Source organism: Scyliorhinus torazame, chromosome 22, assembly GCF_047496885.1.
Source record: "Scyliorhinus torazame isolate Kashiwa2021f chromosome 22, sScyTor2.1, whole genome shotgun sequence".
Taxonomy (NCBI): Eukaryota; Metazoa; Chordata; class Chondrichthyes; order Carcharhiniformes; family Scyliorhinidae; genus Scyliorhinus; species Scyliorhinus torazame.
In genome coordinates this window covers 7620472-7640298 of record NC_092728.1, presented here as the reverse complement: position 1 = coordinate 7640298, position 19827 = coordinate 7620472, and the positions used below count along the sequence as shown (strand labels likewise).

Genomic DNA, 19827 nt, shown 5'->3' with positions numbered 1-19827 from the left:
ATCTCTGTAACCTCCTCCAGCCCCTACACCCCTCCCTATCTCTGTAACCTCCTCCAGCCCCTACACCCCTCTCTATCTCTGTAACCTCCTCCAGCCCCTACACCCTCCCTATCTCTGTAACCTCCTCCAGCCCCCGACACCCCTCCCTATCTCTGTAACCTCCTCCAGCTCCCTACACCCCCTCCCTATCTCTGTAACCTCCTCCAGCCCCCGACACCCCTCCCTATCTCTGTAACCTACTCCAGCTCCCTACACCCCCTCCCTATCTCTGTAACCTCCTCCAGCCCCTACACCCCTCGGCATCTCTGTGCTCCTCCAATACCGGCCTCTCGCGTACCCCCCGATGTCCACGTTCCACCATTGGCGGCCCCGAGCTCTGGAATTCCTCCTTAACCCTCTCTGTCTCTCTCTCGCTGTCTCTTCCTTTCCATCTCTCCCTCTCTGCCTTTCCTTCTATGTCTGCCTTGCTCTCTGGCTGTCTCTCTCTGTCTGCATCTCTCTCTCTGTCTGCGTCGCTCTGTCTGTCTCTCTCTGTCTCCATCTCATCTCTCGCTGTCTGCCTCGCTCTCTCTCTGTCTCTCTCTGTCTCCATCTCTCTCTCTCTCTCTGTCTGCCTCGCTCTCTGTCTGTCTCTCTCTGTCTCCATCTCTCTCTCTCTCTCTGTCTGCCTCGCTCTCTGTCTGTCTCTCTCTGTCTCCATCTCTCTCTCTCTCTCTGTCTGCCTCGCTCTCTGTCTCTCTCTGTCTCCATCTCTCTCTCTCTCTGTCTGCCTCGCTCTCTGTCTGTCTCTCTCTGTCTCCGTCTCGCTCTCTCTCTCTGTCTGCCTCGCTCTCTGTCTGTCTCTCTCTGTCTCCGTCTCTCTCTCTCTCTCTCTGTCTGTCTCTCTCTGTCTCCGTCTCTCGCTCTCTGTCTGTCTCGCTCTGACTCCATCTCTCTCTCTCTCGGTATGTCTCGCTCTTTCTGTTTGTCTCTTTCTCTCTCTATCTCTCTGTCTGTCCCATCTCTCTAGCTGTCTCCCTCATGCTCTGTCTCATAGAGTATCATAAATTATCATAGAATTTACAGTGCAGAAGGAGGCCATTCGGCCCATCGAGTCTGCACCGGCTCTTGGAAAGAGCACCCTACCCAAGGTCAACAGCTCCACCCTATCCCCATAACCCAGTAACCCACACTAAGGGCAATTTTGGACACTGAGGGCAATTTATCATGGCCAATCCACCTAACCCGCACATCTTTGGACTGTGGGAGGAAACCAGAGCACCCGGAGGAAACCCACGCACACACGGGGAGGAAGTGCAGACTCCGCACAGACAGTGACCCAAGCCGGAATCGAACCTGGGACCCTGGCGCTGTGAAGCAATTATGCTAACCACAATGCTACCGTGCTGCCCCCCACAATGCTACCGTGCTGCCCTCTCCCTTTCTCTCTCTCAGCCTCTCTTTACCTATCTGTCAATCTGTCTCTCTGTCTCTCCCTTGGTGATAATGTTCTCAGAATGGTTGGCGTGTTGGATCCGATCCATTGTGGGTGCTGTATACCAACTGCGCTCGAGCTAATTCTTCGCGGGACTGATCCCCGATTAATGAATCCAAGGCCTCCGATATAGAATGGGATGGAATAAACTGTTTTCTTCACCACCACACTCGGGTCACAAGCACCGTAACATTTAATGTTTGAACCGTTATAATCTCTCTCAGGAAATTTTGTGATTTCTTCTAATCGGCTGAATTTTTAAATCAGTCATGCTGATTAAATTGGCTTTGGCACCAGTGTCTAACTTAAATTGCCATGATGTGGAGATGCCGGCGTTGGACTGGGGTGAGCACAGTAAGAAGTCTTACAACACCAGGTTAAAGTCCAACAGGTTTGTTTCGATGTCACTAGCTTTTGGAGCGCTGCTCCTTCCTCAGGTGAATGAAGAGGTGGGTTCCACAAACACATATATAGACAAAGTCAATGATGGAAGACGATACTCTGAATGCGAGTCTTTGCAGAAAATTAAGTCTTTACAGGTCCAGACGATGTGACTGGAGAGAGGGATAATCCCAGGTTAAAGAGGTGCGAATTGTCTCAATCTGATACTTGTCGTCAAGTTACGCACATATGAGTACGGCCTTAACCGGGACCGTGGATTCATGTCACATTACATTCACCCCGCACCATCTGGCTTGGGCTTGTGAAATCCTCCCAACTGTCTTGTCTTGAGACAATTCACACCTCTTTAACCTGGGTTTACCCCATCTCCAGTTGCTCAGTCTGGACCTGTAAAGACTTAATTACCTGCAAAGACTCACATTTAAAATATCGTCTTCCATCATTGGCTTTGTCTATACATGTGTTTGTGGACCCCACCTCTTCATTCCCCTGAGGAAGGAGCAGCACTCTGAAAGCTAGTGATTCGAAACAAGCCTGTTGGACTTTAACCTGGTGTTGTAAGACTTCTTACTGTGCTCACCCCAGTCCATCACCGGCATCTCTACATCATATCTGAAAATCAGCATGGCATTGAGTAATACTTGCTTTATAGAACAGATTTGGCTTCTGTTAGAACCTCTTCAGAGTCTGGCTGAATATCTCCAACAAGCTGGTTCACCTGCCCTGTTCTTCCTTGTCCTCAGCCAAGTCTGCTCTGCTTGAAATATTGTTACTCTTGTTCTAACCATCCTGCTGTGAGATTATTGTGGACTCAGCACCAGGCAGATCAGAACTCAACCCTTCTCCCGCTCTCTCCCAAAATCGGAATCTCTACCCTCTTTGGCTCCACCCAGCAATGACCTCATATCCCCCAAGCTGGAAAACAAATCATCTCTGCAATCTGCAAAGCTCAATGAGCTCCCCAGAGACTTTCGCCAGTCAAAACACAGTCCATTAGTCCAGACTGAAAACCACATTATTTTGGTCAATTTCACTTTCTGGTTCGGAGATGCTCCCAAGCTTTACAAAACAAAACAAATCTCTTCTTTTTAAAAAAACCATGACCACAGCAGTCAAACACACTGTAATGTCAGGCTTTTAACCATTAACCCGGTGTTGTCAGACTTCTAATGAACTTCACTCGGATCACTGTTCCGTTCATTTCAAGTGTTGGCAGTCACTGCTGCCTATCAACCTCATTTATTTTAAGCGGAGCATCCGTTTGCATTTTTTTAAGTACTGGAGAATTTTTTGATGTCTCTGTTATTCTGCGACAAACATTGATGTTCCATCACTGGCGACTGTGGGCGGGATTCACTGATCCTGAGGCTCAGTGTTGACAGCGTCGTCAATGCGTTTCTCGACGGCGTCAACTGTTCCTCAGGATCAGCAATTCCAGCCCCGACAGGGGACCAGCACGGCACAGGAGCGACCCCAGCAAGAGGGGCTATATAAATGCAGTTTGCTCTCGATTCGACCTTCTCGTCACCTGGTCTTGCAGTCCAGCAAAGCTGATAACCTGCTGAGCGATGTCGGCGAAGTGAGGCTCAGACTCCATTGTGTAAAGTCGGGCCCCCGGCTTCAGGAGCCTCGCAATGCGAACAGTGGAATAGCCACAGTAGGTGCCCAATTCCAACGCCACCCCGGGGTTCACCTCCGAAACCACCTGATCCAGGATCTGACCTGCAACAAAACGGGAAGAGGCTTGAACAGCTGCGATGTGTCCCCGAGCGGCAGCCCCAAACCAGCAGACGTCTGCTCCATTACACACACGGTCAGAGGGTCAGTACTGAGGGAGTGCCGCACTGTCAGAGGGTCAGTACTGAGGGAGTGCCGCACTGTCAGAGGGTCAGTACTGAGGGAGTGCCGCACTGTCAGAGTGTCAGTACTGAGGGAGTGCCGCACTGTCAGAGGTTCAGTACTGAGGGAGTGCTGCACTGTCAGAGAGTCAGTACTGAGGGAGTGTCGCACTGTCAGAGGGTCAGTACTGGGGGAGTGCCGCACTGTCAGAGGGTCGGTACTGAGGGAGTGCCGCACTGTCAGAAGGTCAGTACTGAGGGAGTGCCGCACTGTCAGAGGGTCAGTACTGAGGGAGTGCTGCACTGTCAGAGGGTCAGTACTGAGGGAGTGCCGCACTGTCAGAGGGTCAGTACTGAGGGAGTGCCGCACTGTCAGAGGGTCGGTACTGAGGGAGTGCCGCACTGTCAGAAGGTCAGTGCTGAGGGAGCGCTTCACTGTCAGAGGGTCAGTACTGAGGGAGTGCCGCACTGTCAGAGGGACAGTACTGAGGGAGTGCTGCACTGTCAGAGGGTCAGTACTGAGGGAGTGCTGCACTGTCAGAGGGTCAGTACTGAGGGAGTGCTGCACTTTCAGAGGGTCAGTACTGAGTGAGTGCTGCACTGTCAGAGGGTCAGTACTGAGGCAGTGCCGCACTGTCAGAGGGTCAGTACTGAGGGAGTGCCGCACTGTCAGAAGGTCAGTGCTGAGGGAGCGCTTCACTGTCAGAGGGTCAGTACTGAGGGAGTGCCGCACTGTCAGAGGGACAGTACTGAGGGAGTGCCGCACTGTCAGAGGGTCAGTACTGAGGGAGCGCTTCACTGTCAGAGGGTCAGTACTGAGGGAGTGCCGCACTGTCAGAGGGACAGTACTGAGGGAGTGCCGCACTGTCAGAGGGTCAGTACTGAGGGAGTGCCGCACTGTCAGAAGGTCAGTACTGAGGGAGTGCCGCACTGTCAGAGGGTCAGTACTGAGGGAGTGCCGCACTGTCAGAGGGTCAGTACTGAGGGAGTGCCGCACTGTCAGAAGGTCAGTACTGAGGGAGTGCCGCACTGTCAGAGGGTCAGTACTGAGGGAGTGCTGCACTGTCAGGGGGTCAGTACTGAGGGAGTGCTGCACTGTCAGAGGGTCAGTACTGAGGGAGTGCCGCACGGTCAGAGGGTCAGTACTGAGTGAGTGCTGCACTGTCAGAGGGTCAGTACTGAGGGAGTGCCGCACTGTCAGAGGGTCAGTACTGAGGGAGCGCCGCACTGTCAGAGGGTCAGTACTGAGGGAGTGCTGCACTGTCAGAGGGTCAGTACTGAGGGAGTGCCGCACTGTCAGAGGGTCAGTACTGAGGGAGCGCTTCACTGTGTGACGTGCAGTACATGTCCTGTGTAGTGATGTACAATTGTGTGAAGGGAGGTGTATCCTGTCCGCTGTGTGTCACTGAACCAAAATGATTAAAAATGTTCCAGCCCAATTCTGTTTCTCATTGCTGTTTGCGGGATCACACTGTGCAGGTGTTGCCGAATTTCCCATCACTCTCCCGTCTCCCCCATTGGCTGCAAACGTTACATAAGAACAGGCGTGTTCGGAGTCCGGCCACTCAGGCCCTTCCTCCCGCCTCGCCATTCAGTCGGACCATTGACCGATCTGATGATGACCTCAATGTGGTTCCATTTGCTCGATCACTTAACCCTTTGTAAACCCCTTGGTCGCAATTTTCCACTCGCCGTCGCCGAAACCGCGAAAGCGATTGGATGGAGAATCGGTTCCGTCGCCTATTTGACACCAAGTCGCGATTCCCCGTCACCTCGACAGCGGGCGGCAATGCCTTCCGGAACGCACGTGCGGTAGACATGCCGCCGTTTGCATATCATTAGTGGGCCCCACCCAGTATTCACCGAGGCCTCCGCGATTCACCTCCGACAGCCCGAGTTCCCGGAATAGTTCACTTGTGCTTTTAAAAATCGTGAAACTGGCGTCGTAATAATAATCTTTTATTGTCACAAGTAGGCTTCAATGAAGTTACTGTGAAAAGCCCCTAGTCGCCACATTCCGGCGCCTGTTCGGGGAGGCTGGTACGGGAATTGATCCGTGCTGCTGGCCTGCCTCGGTCTGCTTTCAAAGCCAGCGATTTAGCCCAGTGCTAAACAGAGAGACAGAGAGAGAGAGAGACAGAGAGAGACACAAAGAGAGTGAGTGAGACAGAGCCAGAGAGAGAGACAGAGCAAGAGAGAGTCAGAGAGAGAGTCAGAGACAGAGAGAGAGAGAGAGAGACAGAGAGAGAGAGAGAGACAGAGAGAGAGACAGAGAGAAAGAGACAGAGAGAAAGAGAGAGACAGAGAGAGAGAGACAGAGAGAGTGAGACAGAGAGACAGAGAGAGAGAGACAGAGAGAGAGAGAGAGGGAGACAGACAGAGAGAGAGAGACAGAGAGAGAGACAGAGAGAGAGTGACAGTGAGAGAGTGACAGAGAGAGAGAGAGAGAGAGTGAGAGAGAGAGAGAGAGAGAGACAGAGAGAGACAGAGAGAGACAGTGAGAGAGAGACAGAGAGAGAGTGACAGAGAGAGAGTGACAGAGAGAGACAGTGAGAGAGAGACAGAGAGACAGAGAGAGAGACAGAGAGAGAGAGAGAGACAGAGAGAGAGACAGAGAGAGAGAGAGAGAGAGACAGAGAGAGAGTGACAGAGAGAGAGAGACAGAGTGAGACAGAGAGAGAGACAGAGAGAGAGTGACAGAGAGAAAGTGACAGAGAGAGAGAGAGACAGAGAGAGAGTGACAGAGAGAGAGTGACAGAGAGAGAGTGACAGAGAGAGACAGTGAGAGAGAGACAGAGAGAGAGAGAGAGAGAGAGAGAGAGAGTGAGACAGAGAGAGAGACAGAGAGAGAGAGAGAGAGACAGAGAGAGAGAGACAGAGAGAGAGAGAGAAATTTAAAAAAAAAGAAAATTGCTTATTGTCACGAGAATGCTTCAAATGAAGTTACTGTGAAAAGCCCCTAGTCGCCACATTCCGACGCCTGTTCGGGGAGGCTGGTGCGGGAATTGAACCGTGCTGCTAGTATTGTTCTGCGTTACAAGCCAGCTGTTTAGCCCACTGATCTAAACCAGACCCTGCGGTTTCCGAGGGGGGACGGAAATGTCCAAAATCGCCGTGGTTTTCTGATAGCTGTGCCGCTGACCGGGGTGGATTCTACCAGGGACGTGGGGAGTAGCGGGGAGGGGGAGGGTGGGGGTGCAGGAGGTGGGCTGTGGGGTCGGGGTGGATGGGCACGGAACACCATTGCCGCAGCCGGACAGGCAGCCAGCCAGCTGCACAGGCCTCTCGCAGGACGGTGTGAACTTAGGGCCACCTGTTGTACAGGTGTCCCCCCAGGCCCCAGCCGACCCAACAGCTGTGTGGACGCGCTCCAGCACAGCCAGTGCCACCTTCTTGTCTGGGGTGAGTGTGTGTGGGGAGTGTAATGTGTGTGTGCGGCTGGAATGAGTGTGTGCGGGGAGTGTAGTGTGTGTGTGCGGCTGGGATGAGTGTGTGTGGGGAGTGTAATGTGTGTGTGGGGAGTGTAATGTGTGTGTGGGGAGTGTAATGTGTGTGTGCTGCTGGGGTGAGTGTGTGTGTGGAGTGTAATGTGTGTTTGCTGCTGGGGTGAGTGTGTGTGGGGAGTGTAATGTGTGTGTGCGGCTAGGATGAGTGTGTGTGGGGAGTGTAATGTGTGTGTGAGGCTGGGATGAGTGTGTGTGGGGAGTGTAATGTGTGTGTGCGGCTAGGATGAGTGTGTGTGGGGAGTGTAATGTGTGTGTGTGGCTGGGATGTGTGTGTGTGGGGAGTGTAATGTGTGTGTGCGGCTGGGATGAGTGTGTGTGGGGAGTGTAATGTGTGTGTGCGGCTAGGATGAGTGTGTGTGGGGAGTGTAATGTGTGTGTGCGGCTGGGATGAGTGTGGGTGGGGAGTGTAATGTGTGTGTGCGGCTGGGATGAGTGTGTGTGGGGAGTGTAATGTGTGTGTGCGGCTAGGATGAGTGTGTGTGGGGAGTGTAATGTGTGTTTGCTGCTGGGATGAGTGTGTGTGGGGAGTGTAATGTGTGTGTGCGGCTAGGATGAGTGTGTGTGGGGAGTGTAATGTGTGTTTGCTGCTGGGGTGAGTGTGTGTGGGGAGTGTAATGTGTGTGTGCGGCTAGGATGAGTGTGTGTGGGGAGTGTAATGTGTGTTTGCTGCTGGGGTGAGTGTGTGTGGGGAGTGTAATGTGTGTGTGCGGCTAGGATGAGTGTGTGTGGGGAGTGTAATGTGTGTGTGAGGCTGGGATGAGTGTGTGTGGGGAGTGTAATGTGTGTGTGCGGCTAGGATGAGTGTGTGTGGGGAGTGTAATGTGTGTGTGTGGCTGGGATGTGTGTGTGTGGGGAGTGTAATGTGTGTGTGCGGCTGGGATGAGTGTGTGTGGGGAGTGTAATGTGTGTGTGCAGCTAGGATGAGTGTGTGCGGGGAGTGTAATGTGTGTGTGCGGCTAGGATGAGTGTGTGTGGGGAGTGTGATGTGTGTGTGTGGCTGGGATGAGTGTGTGTGGGGAGTGTAATGTGTGTGTGCGGCTGGGATGAGTGTGTGTGTGGAGTGTAATGTGTGTGTGCGGCTGGGATGAGTGTGTGTGGGGAGTGTGATGTGTGTGTGCGGCTGGGATGAGTGTGTGCGGGGAGTGTAATGTGTGTGTGCGGCTAGGATGAGTGTGTGTGGGGAGTGTAATGTGTGTGTGCGGCTGGGATGAGTGTGTGTGGGGAGCGTAATGTGTGTGTGCGGCTGGAATGAGTGTGTGTGGGGAGTGTAATGTGTGTGTGTGGCTGGGATGAGTGTGTGTGGGGAGTGTAATGTGTGTGTGCGGCTGGGATGAGTGTGTGTGGGGAGTGTAATGTGTGTGTGCGGCTGGGATGAGTGTGTGTGGGGAGGGTAATGTGTGTGTGCGGCTGGGATGAGTGTGTGTGGGGAGTGTAATGTGTGTGTGCGGCTGGGATGAGTGTGTGTGGGGAGTGTAATGTGTGTGTGCGGCTGGGTGAGTGTGTGTGGGGACTGTAATGTGTGTGTGCGGCTGGGATGAGTGTGTGTGGGGAGTGTAATGTGTGTGTGCGGCTGGGATGAGTGTGTGTGGGGAGTGTAATGTGTGTGTGCGGCTGGGATGAGTGTGTGTGGGGAGTGTAATGTGTGTGTGCGGCTGGGATGAGTGTGTGTGGGGAGTGTAATGTGTGTGTGCGGCTGGGTGAGTGTGTGTGGGGAGTGTAATGTGTGTGTGGGGAGTGTAATGTGTGTGTGGGGAGTGTAATGTGTATGTGCGGCTGGGTGAGTGTGTGTGGGGAGTGTAATGTGTGTCTGCGGCTGGGATGAGTGTGTGTGGGGAGTGTAATGTGAGTGTGCGGCTGGGGTGAGTGTGTGTGGGGAGTGTAATGTGTGTGTGCGGCTGGGATGAGTGTGAGCGGGGAGTGTAATGTGTGTGTGCGGCTGGGATGAGTGTGTGTGGGGAGTGTAATGTGTGTGTGCGGCTGGGATGAGTGTGCGTGGGGAGTGTAATGTGTGTGTGCGGCTGGGATGAGTGTGTGTGGGGAGTGTAATGTGTGTGTGCGGCTAGGATGAGTGTGTGTGGGGAGTGTAATGTGTGTGTGCGGCTAGGATGAGTGTGTGTGGGGAGTGTAATGTGTGTGTGCGGCTAGGATGAGTGTGTGTGGGGAGTGTAATGTGTATGTGCGGCTGGGATGAGTGTGAGCGGGGAGTGTAATGTGTGTGTGCGGCTGGGATGAGTGTGCGTGGGGAGTGTAATGTGTGTGTGCGGCTGGGATGAGTATGTGTGGGGAGTGTAATGTGTGTGTGCGGCTAGGATGAGTGTGTGTGGGGAGTGTAATGTGTGTGTGCGGCTAGGATGAGTGTGTGTGGGGAGCGTAATGTGTGTGTGCGGCTAGGATGAGTGTGTGTGGGGAGTGTAATGTGTATGTGCGGCTGGGGTGAGTGTGTGTGGGGAGTGTAATGTGTGTGTGCGGTTGGGATGAGTGTGTGTGGGGAGTGTAATGTGTATGTGCGGCTGGGGTGAGTGTGTGTGGGGTGTGTAATGTGTGTGTGCGGCTGGGGTGAGTGTGTGTGGGGAGTGTAATGTGTGTGTGCGGCTGGGATGAGTGTGTGTGGGGAGTGTAATGTGTGTGTGTGGCTGGGATGAGTGTGTGTGGGGAGTGTAATGTGTGTGTGCGGCCGGGATGAGTGTGTGTGGGGAGTGTAATGTGTGTGTGCGGCTGGGATGAGAGTGTGTGGGGAGTGTAATGTGTGTGTGCGGCTGGGATGAGTGTGTGTGGGGAGTGTAATGTGTGTGTGCGGCTGGGATGAGTGTGTGTGGGGAGTGTAATGTGTGTCTGCGGCTGGGATGAGTGTGTGTGGGGAGTGTAATGTGTGTCTGCGGCTGGGATGAGTGTGTGTGGGGAGTGTAATGTGTGTGTGCGGCTGGGATTAGTGTGTGTGGGGAGTGTAATGTGTGTGTGCGGCAAGGGTGAGTGTATGTGGGGTGTGTAATGTGTGTGTGCGGCTGGGATGAGTGTGTGTGGGGAGTGTAATGTGTGTGTGCGGCAAGGGTGAGTGTATGTGGGGTGTGTAATGTGTGTGTGCGGCTGGGATGAGTGTGTGTGGGGAGTGTAATGTGTGTGTGCGGCAAGGGTGAGTGTGTGTGGGGAGTGTAATGTGTGTGTGCGGCTGGGATTAGTGTGTGTGGGGAGTGTAATGTGTGTGTGCGGCAAGGGTGAGTGTATGTGGGGTGTGTAATGTGTGTGTGCGGCTGGGATGAGTATGTGTGGGGAGTGTAATGTGTGTGTGCGGCAAGGGTGAGTGTATGTGGGGTGTGTAATGTGTGTGTGCGGCTGGGATGAGTGTGTGTGGGGAGTGTAATGTGTGTGTGCAGCTGGGATTAGTGTGTGTGGGGAGTGTAATGTGTGTGCGGCTGGGATGAGTGTGTGTGGGGTGTGTAATATGTGTGTGCGGCTGGGTTGAGTGTGTGTGGGGAGTGTAATGTGTGTGTGCGGCTGGGATGTGTGTGTGTGGGGAGTGTAATGTGTGTGTGCGGCTGGGATGAGTGTGTGCGGGGAGTGTAATGTGTGTGTGCGGCTGGGATGAGTGTGAGCGGGGTGTGTAATGTGTGTGTGCGGCTGGGATGAGTGTGAGCGGGGAGTGTAATGTGTGTGTGCGGCTGGGATGAGTGTGTGTGGGGTGTGTAATATGTGTGTGCGGCTGGGATGAGTGTGTGTGGGGAGTGTAATGTGTGTGTGCGGCTGGGATGAGTGTGTGTGGGGAGTGTAATGTGTGTGTGCGGCTGGGATGAGTGTGTGTGGGGAGTGTAATGTGTGTGTGTGGCTGGGATGAGTGTGTGTGGGGAGTGTAATGTGTGTGCGGCTGGGATGAGTGTGTGTGGGGAGTGTGATGTGTGTGCGGCTGGGATGAGTGTGTGTGGGGAGTGTAATATGTGTGTGCGGCTGCGATGAGTGTGTGTGACGAGTGTAATGTGTGTACGTGGCTGGGATGAGTGTGTGCGGGGAGTGTAATGTGTATGTGGGGAGTGTAATGTGTGTGTGTGGCTGGGGTGAGTGTGTGTGGGGAGTGTAATGTGTGTGCGGCTGGGATGAGTGTGTGTGGGGAGTGTAATGTGTGTGCGCGGCTAGGATGAGTGTGTGTGGGGAGTGTAATGTGTGTGTGCGGTTGGGATGAGTGTGTGTGGGGAGTGTAATGTTTGTGCGCGGCTGGGATGAGTGTGTGTTGGGAGTGTAATGTGTGTGTGCGGCTGGGATGAGTGTGGGTGGGGAGTGTAATGTGTGTGTGCGGCTGGGATGAGTGTGTGTGGGGAGTGTAATGTGTGTGTGCGGCTGGGATGAGTGTGGGTGGGAGGTGTAATGTGTGTGTGCGGCTGGGATGAGTGTGTGCGGGGATTGTAATGTGTGTGTGCGGCTGGGATGAGTGTGTGTGGGGAGTGTAATGTGTGTGCGCGGCTGGGATGAGTGTGTGTTGGGAGTGTAATGTGTGTGTGCGGCTGGGATGAGTGTGTGTGGGGAGTGCAATGTGTGTGTGCGGCTGGGGTGAGTGTGTGTGGGGAGTGTAATGTGTGTGCGCGGCTGGGATGAGTGTGTGTTGGGAGTGTAATGTGTGTGTGCGGCTGGGATGAGTGTGGGTGGGGAGTGTAATGTGTGTGTGCGGCTGGGATGAGTGTGTGTGGGGAGTGTAATGTGTGTGTGCGGCTGGGATGAGTGTGGGTGGGAGGTGTAATGTGTGTGTGCGGCTGGGATGAGTGTGTGCGGGGATTGTAATGTGTGTGTGCGGCTGGGATGAGTGTGTGTGGGGAGTGCAATGTGTGTGTGCGGCTGGGGTGAGTGTGTGTGGGGAGTGTAATGTGTGTATGCGGCTGGGATGAGTGTGTGTGGGGAGTGTAATGTGTGTGCGCGGCTGGGATGAGTGTGTGTTGGGAGTGTAATGTATGTGTGCGGCTGGGATGAGTGTGGGTGGGGAGTGTAATGTGTGTGTGCGGCTGGGATGAGTGTGTGTGGGGAGTGTAATGTGTGTGTGCGGCTGGGATGAGTGTGTGCGGGGATTGTAATGTGTGTGTGCGGCTGGGATGAGTGTGTGCGGGGAGTGTAGTGTGTGTGTGCGGCTGGGATGAGTGTGTGTGGGGAGTGTAATGTGTGTGTGTGGCTGGGATGAGTGTGTGCGGGGAGTGTAATGTGTATGTGGGGAGTGTAATGTGTGTGTGTGGCTGGGGTTAGTGTGTGTGGGGAGTGTAATGTGTGTGTGCGGCTGGGATGAGTGTGTGTGGGGAGTGTAATGTGTGTGCGCGGCTAGGATGAGTGTGTGTGGGGAGTGTAATGTGTGTGTGCGGTTGGGATGAGTGTGTGTGGGGAGTGTAATGTGTGTGCGCGGCTGGGATGAGTGTGTGTTGGGAGTGTAATGTGTGTGCGGCTGGGATGAGTGTGGGTGGGGAGTGTAATGTGTGTGTGCGGCTGGGATGAGTGTGTGTGGGGAGTGTAATGTGTGTGTGCGGCTGGGATGAGTGTGGGTGGGAGGTGTAATGTGTGTGTGCGGCTGGGATGAGTGTGTGCGGGGATTGTAATGTGTGTGTGCGGCTGGGATGAGTGTGTGTGGGGAGTGCAATGTGTGTGTGCGGCTGGGGTGAGTGTGTGGGGAGTGTAATGTGTGTATGCGGCTGGGATGAGTGTGTGTGGGGAGTGTAATGTGTGTGTGCGGCTGGGATGAGTGTGGGTGGGGAGTGTAATGTGTGAGTGTGGCTGGGATGAGTGTGTGTGGGGAGTGTAATGTGTGTGCGCGGCTGGGATGAGTGTGTGTTGGGAGTGTAATGTGTGTGTGCGGCTGGGATGAGTGTGGGTGGGGAGTGTAATGTGTGTGTGCGGCTGGGATGAGTGTGCGTGGGGAGTGTAATGTGTGTGTGCGGCTGGGATGAGTGTGTGTTGGGAGTGTAATGTGTGTGTGCGGCTGGGGTGAGTGTGTGTGGGGGAGTGTAATGTGTGTGTGCAGCTAGGATGAGTGTGTGCGGGGAGTGTAATGTGTGTGTGCGGCTAGGATGAGTGTGTGTGGGGAGTGTAATGTGTGTGTGCGGCTGGGATGAGTGTGTGTGGGGAGTGTGATGTGTGTGTGCGGCTGGGATGAGTGTGTGCGGGGAGTGTAATGTGTGTGTGCGGCTAGGATGAGTGTGTGTGGGGAGTGTAATGTGTGTGTGCGGCTGGGATGAGTGTGTGCAGCGAGTGTAATGTGTGTTTGCGGCTGGGGTGAGTGTGTGTGGGGAGTGTAATGTGTGTGTGCGGCTGGGATGAGTGTGTGTGGGGAGTGTAATGTGTGTGTGCTGCTGGGGTGAGTGTGAGCGGGGAGTGTAATGTGTGTGTGTGGCTGGGGTGAGTGTGTGCAGCGAGTGTAATGTGTGTGTGCGGCTGGGATGAGTGTGTGTGGGGAGTGTAATGTGTGTTTGCGGCTGGGGTGAGTGTGTGTGGGGAGTGTAATGTGTGTGCGCGGCTGGGATGAGTGTGTGTGGGGAGTGTAATGTGTGTGTGCGGCTGGGATGAGTGTGTGTGGGGAGTGTAATGTGTGTGTGCGGCTGGGATGAGTGTGTGTGGGGAGTGTAATGTGTGTGTGTGGCTGGGGTGAGTGTGTGCAGCGAGTGTAATGTGTGTGTGCGGCCGGGATGAGTGTGTGTGGGGAGTGTAATGTGTGTGCGCGGCTGGGATGAGTGTGTGTGGGGAGTGTAATGTGTGTGTGCGGCTGGGATGAGTGTGTGTGGGGAGTGTAATGTGTGCGTGTGGCTGGGGTGAGTGTGTGTGGGGAGTGTAATGTGTGTGTGCGGCTGGGATGAGTGTGTGTGGGGAGTGTAATGTGTGTGTGCGGCTGGGGTGAGTGTGTGTGGGGAGTGTAATGTGTGTGTGCGGCTGGGATGAGTGTGTGCGGGGAGTGTAATGTGTGTGCGCGGCTGGGATGAGTGTGCGTGGGGAGTGTAATGTGTGTGTGCGGCTGGGATGAGTGTGCGTGGGGAGTGTAATGTGTGTGTGCGGCTGGGATGAGTGTGTGTGGGGAGTGTAATGTGTGTGTGCGGCTAGGATGAGTGTGTGTGGGGAGTGTAATGTGTGTGTGCGGCTAGGATGAGTGTGTGTGGGGAGTGTAATGTGTGTGTGTGGCTAGGATGAGTGTGTGTGGGGAGTGTAATGTGTATGTGCGGCTGGGGTGAGTGTGTGTGGGGAGTGTAATGTGTGTGTGCGGTTGGGATGAGTGTGTGTGGGGAGTGTAATGTGTATGTGCGGCTGGGGTGAGTGTGTGTGGGGTGTGTAATGTGTGTGTGCGGCTGGGGTGAGTGTGTGTGGGGAGTGTAATGTGTGTGTGCGGCTGGGATGAGTGTGTGTGGGGAGTGTAATGTGTGTGTGTGGCTGGGATGAGTGTGTGTGGGGAGTGTAATGTGTGTGTGCGGCCGGGATGAGTGTGTGTGGGGAGTGTAATGTGTGTGTGCGGCTGGGATGAGAGTGTGTGGGGAGTGTAATGTGTGTGTGCGGGTGGGATGAGTGTGTGTGGGGAGTGTAATGTGTGTGTGCGGCTGGGATGAGTGTGTGTGGGGAGTTTAATGTGTGTCTGCGGCTGGGATGAGTGTGTGTGGGGAGTGTAATGTGTGTCTGCGGCTGGGATGAGTGTGTGTGGGGAGTGTAATGTGTGTGCGGCTGGGATTAGTGTGTGTGGGGAGTGTAATGTGTGTGTGCGGCAAGGGTGAGTGTATGTGGGGTGTGTAATGTGTGTGTGCGGCTGGGATGAGTGTGTGTGGGGAGTGTAATATGTGTGTGCGGCAAGGGTGAGTGTGTGTGGGGAGTGTAATGTGTGTGTGCGGCTGGGATTAGTGTGTGTGGGGAGTGTAATGTGTGTGTGCGGCAAGGGTGAGTGTATGTGGGGTGTGTAATGTGTGTGTGCGGCTGGGATGAGTATGTGTGGGGAGTGTAATGTGTGTGTGCGGCAAGGGTGAGTGTATGTGGGGTGTGTAATGTGTGTGTGCGGCTGGGATGAGTGTGTGTGGGGAGTGTAATGTGTGTGTGCAGCTGGGATTAGTGTGTGTGGGGAGTGTAATGTGTGTGTGCGGCTGGGATGAGTGTGTGTGGGGTGTGTAATATGTGTGTGCGGCTGGGTTGAGTGTGTGTGGGGAGTGTAATGTGTGTGTGCGGCTGGGATGTGTGTGTGTGGGGAGTGTAATGTGTGTGTGCGGCTGGGATGAGTGTGTGCGGGGAGTGTAATGTGTGTGTGCGGCTGGGATGAGTGTGAGCGGGGAGTGTAATGTGTGTGTGCGGCTGGGATGAGTGTGAGCGGGGAGTGTAATGTGTGTGTGCGGCTGGGATGAGTGTGTGTGGGGTGTGTAATATGTGTGTGCGGCTGGGATGAGTGTGTGTGGGGAGTGTAATGTGTGTGTGCGGCTGGGGTGAGTGTGTGTGGGGAGTGTAATGTGTGTGTGCGGCTGGGATGAGTGTGTGTGGGGTGTGTAATATGTGTGTGCGGCTGGGATGAGTGTGGGTGGGGAGTGTAATGTGTGTGTGTGGCTGGGATGAGTGTGTGTGGGGAGTGTGATGTGTGTGCGGCTGGGATGAGTGTGTGTGGGGAGTGTAATGTGTGTGTGCGGCTGCGATGAGTGTGTGTGAGGAGTGTAATGTGTGTACGTGGCTGGGATGAGTGTATGCGGGGAGTGTAATGTGTATGTGGGGAGTGTAATGTGTGTGTGTGGCTGGGGTGAGTGTGTGTGGGGAGTGTAATGTGTGTGTGCGGCTGGGATGAGTGTGTGTGGGGAGTGTAATGTGTGTGCGCGGCTAGGATGAGTGTGTGTGGGGAGTGTAATGTGTGTGTGCGGTTGGGATGAGTGTGTGTGGGGAGTGTAATGTGTGTGCGCGGCTGGGATGAGTGTGTGTTGGGTGTGTAATGTGTGTGTGCGGCTGGGATGAGTGTGGGTGGGGAGTGTAATGTGTGTGTGCGGCTGGGATGAGTGTGTGTGGGGAGTGTAATGTGTGTGTGCGGCTGGGATGAGTGTGGGTGGGAGGTGTAATGTGTGTGTGCGGCTGGGATGAGTGTGTGCGGGGATTGTAATGTGTGTGCGCGGCTGGGATGAGTGTGTGTTGGGAGTGTAATGTGTGTGTGCGGCTGGGATGAGTGTGGGTGGGGAGTGTAATGTGTGTGTGCGGCTGGGATGAGTGTGTGTGGGGAGTGTAATGTGTGTGTGCGGCTGGGATGAGTGTGTGCGGGGATTGTAATGTGTGTGTGCGGCTGGGATGAGTGTGTGCGGGGAGTGTAGTGTGTGTGTGCGGCTGGGATGAGTGTGTGTGGGGAGTGTAATGTGTGTGTGTGGCTGGGATGAGTGTGTGCGGGGAGTGTAATGTGTATGTCGGGAGTGTAATGTGTGTGTGTGGCTGGGGTTAGTGTGTGTGGGGAGTGTAATGTGTGTGCGCGGCTAGGATGAGTGTGTGTGGGGAGTGTAATGTGTGTGTGCGGTTGGGATGAGTGTGTGTGGGGAGTGTAATGTGTGTGCGCGGCTGGGATGAGTGTGTGCGGGGAGTGTAATGTGTGTGTGCGGCTGGGATGAGTGTGTGTGGGGAGTGTAATGTGTGTGCGCGGCTAGGATGAGTGTGTGTGGGGAGTGTAATGTGTGTGTGCGGCTGGGATGAGTGTGTGCGGGGAGTGTAATGTGTGTGTGCGGTTGGGATGAGTGTGTGTGGGGAGTGTAATGTGTGTGCGCGGCTGGGATGAGTGTGTGTTGGGAGTGTAATGTGTGTGTGCGGCTGGGATGAGTGTGGGTGGGGAGCGTAATGTGTGTGTGCGGCTGGGATGAGTGTGTGTGGGGAGTGTAATGTGTGTGTGTGGCTGGGATGAGTGTGTGTGGGGAGTGTAATGTGTGTGCGGCTGGGATGAGTGTGTGTGGGGAGTGTGATGTGTGTGCGGCTGGGATGAGTGTGTGTGGGGAGTGTAATGTGTGTGTGCGGCTGCGATGAGTGTGTGTGAGGAGTGTAATGTGTGTACGTGGCTGGGATGAGTGTGTGCGGGGAGTGTAATGTGTATGTGGGGAGTGTAATGTGTGTGTGTGGCTGGGGTGAGTGTGTGTGGGGAGTGTAATGTGTGTGTGCGGCTGGGATGAGTGTGTGTGGGGAGTGTAATGTGTGTGCGCGGCTAGGATGAGTGTGTGTGGGGAGTGTAATGTGTGTGTGCGGTTGGGATGAGTGTGTGTGGGGAGTGTAATGTGTGTGCGCGGCTGGGATGAGTGTGTGTTGGGTGTGTAATGTGTGTGTGCGGCTGGGATGAGTGTGTGTGGGGTGTGTAATGTGTGTGTGCGGCTAGGATGAGTGTGTGTGGGGAGTGTAATGTGTATGTGCGGCTGGGATGAGTGTGAGCGGGGAGTGTAATGTGTATGTGCGGCTGGGGTGAGTGTGTGTGGGGAGTGTAATGTGTGTGTGCGGTTGGGATGAGTGTGTGTGGGGAGTGTAATGTGTATGTGCGGCTGGGGTGAGTGTGTGTGGGGTGTGTAATGTGTGTGTGCGGCTGGGGTGAGTGTGTGTGGGGAGTGTAATGTGTGTGTGCGGCTGGGATGAGTGTGTGTGGGGAGTGTAATGTGTGTGTGTGGCTGGGATGAGTGTGTGTGGGGCGTGTAATGTGTGTGTGCGGCCGGGATGAGTGTGTGTGGGGAGTGTAATGTGTGTGTGCGGCTGGGATGAGAGTGTGTGGGGAGTGTAATGTGTGTGTGCGGGTGGGATGAGTGTGTGTGGGGAGTGTAATGTGTGTGTGCGGCTGGGATGAGTGTGTGTGGGGAGTGTAATGTGTGTCTGCGGCTGGGATGAGTGTGTGTGGGGAGTGTAATGTGTGTCTGCGGCTGGGATGAGTGTGTGTGGGGAGTGTAATGTGTGTGTGCGGCTGGGATTAGTGTGTGTGGGGAGTGTAATGTGTGTGTGCGGCAAGGGTGAGTGTATGTGGGGTGTGTAATGTGTGTGTGCGGCTGGGATGAGTGTGTGTGGGGAGTGTAATGTGTGTGTGCGGCAAGGGTGAGTGTGTGTGGGGAGTGTAATGTGTGTGTGCGGCTGGGATTAGTGTGTGTGGGGAGTGTAATGTGTGTGTGCGGCAAGGGTGAGTGTATGTGGGGTGTGTAATGTGTGTGTGCGGCTGGGATGAGTATGTGTGGGGAGTGTAATGTGTGTGTGCGGCAAGGGTGAGTGTATGTGGGGTGTGTAATGTGTGTGTGCGGCTGGGATGAGTGTGTGTTGGGAGTGTAATGTGTGTGTGCAGCTGGGATTAGTGTGTGTGGGGAGTGTAATGTGTGTGTGCGGCTGGGATGAGTGTGTGTGGGGTGTGTAATATGTGTGTGCGGCTGGGTTGAGTGCGTGTGGGGAGTGTAATGTGTGTGTGCGGCTGGGATGTGTGTGTGTGGGGAGTGTAATGTGTGTGTGCGGCTGGGATGAGTGTGTGCGGGGAGTGTAATGTGTGTGTGCGGCTGGGATGAGTGTGAGCGGGGAGTGTAATGTGTGTGTGCGGCTGGGATGAGTGTGAGCGGGGAGTGTAATGTGTGTGTGCGGCTGGGATGAGTGTGTGTGGGGTGTGTAATATGTGTGTGCGGCTGGGATGAGTGTGTGTGGGGAGTGTAATGTGTGTGTGCGGCTGGGATGAGTGTGTGTGGGGAGTGTAATGTGTGTGTGTGGCTGGGATGAGTGTTTGTGGGGAGTGTAATGTGTGTGCGGCTGGGATGAGTGTGTGTGGGGAGTGTGATGTGTGTGCGGCTGGGATGAGTGTGTGTGGGGAGTGTAATGTGTGTGTGCGGCTGCGATGAGTGTGTGTGAGGAGTGTAATGTGTGTACGTGGCTGGGATGAGTGTGTGCGGGGAGTGTAATGTGTATGTGGGGAGTGTAATGTGTGTGTGTGGCTGGGGTGAGTGTGTGTGGGGAGTGTAATGTGTGTGTGCGGCTGGGATGAGTGTGTGTGGGGAGTGTAATGTGTGTGCGCGGCTAGGATGAGTGTGTGTGGGGAGTGTAATGTGTGTGTGCGGTTGGGATGAGTGTGTGTGGGGAGTGTAATGTGTGTGCGCGGCTGGGATGAGTGTGTGTTGGGTGTGTAATGTGTGTGTGCGGCTGGGATGAGTGTGGGTGGGGAGTGTAATGTGTGTGTGCGGCTGGGATGAGTGTGTGTGGGGAGTGTAATGTGTGTGTGCGGCTGGGATGAGTGTGGGTGGGAGGTGTAATGTGTGTGTGCGGCTGGGATGAGTGTGTGCGGGGAGTGTAATGTGTGTGTGCGGCTGGGATGGTGTGTGTGGGGAGTGTAATGTGTGTGCGCGGCTGGGATGAGTGTGTGTTGGGAGTGTAATGTGTGTGTGCGGCTGGGATGAGTGTGGGTGGGGAGTGTAATGTGTGTGTGCGGCTGGGATGAGTGTGTGTGGGGAGTGTAATGTGTGTGTGCGGCTGGGATGAGTGTGTGCGGGGATTGTAATGTGTGTGTGCGGCTGGGATGAGTGTGTGCGGGGAGTGTAGTGTGTGTGTGCGGCTGGGATGAGTGTGTGTGGGGAGTGTAATGTGTGTGTGTGGCTGGGATGAGTGTGTGCGGGGAGTGTAATGTGTATGTGGGGAGTGTAATGTGTGTGTGTGGCTGGGGTTAGTGTGTGTG

General features: G+C 54.6%; 1 protein-coding gene across 1 annotated transcript in view; it reads right to left on the bottom strand.

Annotated features, from left to right (window-relative positions):
- The window catches only part of LOC140398893 (catechol O-methyltransferase A-like), a 250091-nt gene that overhangs the window by 13257 nt on the left and 217007 nt on the right, over positions 1-19827 (bottom strand). The window contains exon 3 of the mRNA XM_072487849.1: positions 3405-3598. Coding sequence (XP_072343950.1) covers positions 3405-3598 — 194 coding nt within the window. The remainder of the gene's footprint in view (positions 1-3404; positions 3599-19827) is intronic.